The sequence below is a fragment of the Penaeus monodon genome, chromosome 20, assembly GCF_015228065.2.
Source record: "Penaeus monodon isolate SGIC_2016 chromosome 20, NSTDA_Pmon_1, whole genome shotgun sequence".
In the NCBI taxonomy this organism is placed as follows: Eukaryota; Metazoa; Arthropoda; class Malacostraca; order Decapoda; family Penaeidae; genus Penaeus; species Penaeus monodon.
The window spans coordinates 37,578,901-37,580,559 of record NC_051405.1 but is presented as its reverse complement, the minus strand read 5'-3'; the positions used below and the strand labels follow the sequence as shown (position 1 = coordinate 37,580,559).

Here is a 1,659-nt window from a genome sequence, read left to right as displayed (position 1 = left end):
CTCTCGTAATCCCGATATATCTTTACCCCTTCAGAACAGGCGTGCCAATGTAATTAAACGCAAATTACCATAGATTAGCATTGAATCACACGTTTTAATGAGTCAGAATTTTCTCTCATGAGGTGGAACAGCTGACAATGTGACCGACTGTCTCAACCCTCTGAGCTCCAGTTCAAAAAGTATTATTATTTTTTTTTCTAGATTTTGTTGAAAGAAAAAAAGTATTTTGGGGGGGATTATGTTTTGTAATTTACTTAAAGGCGTTGTTTTCCAAAGGAGGAAGCACGCGGTATGTACAGGAGCTTATATAAAAAAAAAGTGTAATTGTCCTGACGGTACGGGGCCGATGCGAAGCCGAATCCAGCATTGCGACAAGAGTTCCGGACACAATGGCTGATAGTGAAACAGACAGCAGTTCTAATGCGGAAGAAAATATGCCTATAAGTGACTACTCGTGTACGCATTACAAAAGAAAATGCAAATTGGTCGTAAGTACAAGTATAAATCTACCCATATTGGATAGCATTAAGGTCAGGATCCGCTTAAATAAGGCGGAAAAGGCGAGATAAAGTGAGAGTGCGTGGGCAGACGACGACGCTTGGCTTGGCCTTGGGTTCAGCCCCTAAACGTGGAACCTTAAATGACTTCCTGTTTATCGGTGTCATGAGCGTCTTCGCGGCTGTTAGAGGTGTTCATGAGGCCAGAGGCGAAGTGGAGGATAGGGGGAAGGATTATATTACTTTCAGTGTGTATTGCGGTGTGTCTTACCGTAAACAAGTAGATCCATCTGTTGCCTTCTGGAGGTCCTGTGATGTAAATAGATACTTTGGTTATATTTGTTTTAATAAAGTATGTGTTGAATGAAGAAGAGGGTGGGAGATAAAGGTTTAGAACACTCCTGTTATGCCTTTCTAAGTGGGAAATTTTTTCTCTTAAGTTATAGAAACTATTCTTCTGAGTCTATGCCAGTCCACTTGAAACTTGCTTAGCTGTGTTATGAGCTTGGAATGCTGCTTCGTTTAAGAGTAAATTGTCAGCGAATGTTCGTAATGGAGCCACGTGAAGATAAAGAAAATCCAAGTTGGTGACTATAAGGAACGTTTATTTAGGTATGGAAAGTAATCGAGAGAAAGTAAAGAGGTGGCCATAGTTGCTGAACATATTCTGCAAATCTATGTTTGATTGGCCAAGTCCAGGATTGTGCCTTGCCCTCAGTGCTTCACTCTATTGCAAAAGGAAATTAATTGTTACTAGATAGAGCTTTCTGATTTTGGGGGGGGATTTACAGTGAAAGGAAGAGCTAGCAGAAGGCCAGTTTTGTGTTCATGTAATATGCAGATTTCAGTTAGATTTGAGTAGATCACTTTCAGTATGATTTTGAGAAGAAAACTCCCATTTTGAAAGCTACTTCCTTTTGAATATTATGCACACCAAAATTAAAGCACACTGAATCTGTATGAAGCTAAGATAACGTACTGTCCTATGGTTTGCTCCAGATCATGGGTTCTAGGTCAAGTTGCCCTCAATGTTCACGGCAGCACCAATTGTAGTATATCATGTAGTGACTGCTATTGGATATGTGGTAAAACTATGTGGTAAAGCATAGGTATGTAAAATCTCCGAAATGCCACAAAGCATTACTACTAAACATTTGAAGTT

General features: G+C 39.9%; 1 protein-coding gene across 1 annotated transcript in view; it reads left to right on the top strand.

Annotated features, from left to right (window-relative positions):
- Nucleotides 1-368: 368 nt before the first annotated feature.
- The window catches only part of LOC119585799 (RING finger and CHY zinc finger domain-containing protein 1-like), a gene marked incomplete in the record, with an annotated part of 6,679 nt that continues 5,388 nt past the window's right edge, over nucleotides 369-1,659 (top strand). The window contains 1 exon segment of the mRNA XM_037934521.1: nucleotides 369-488. Coding sequence (XP_037790449.1) covers nucleotides 390-488 — 99 coding nt within the window.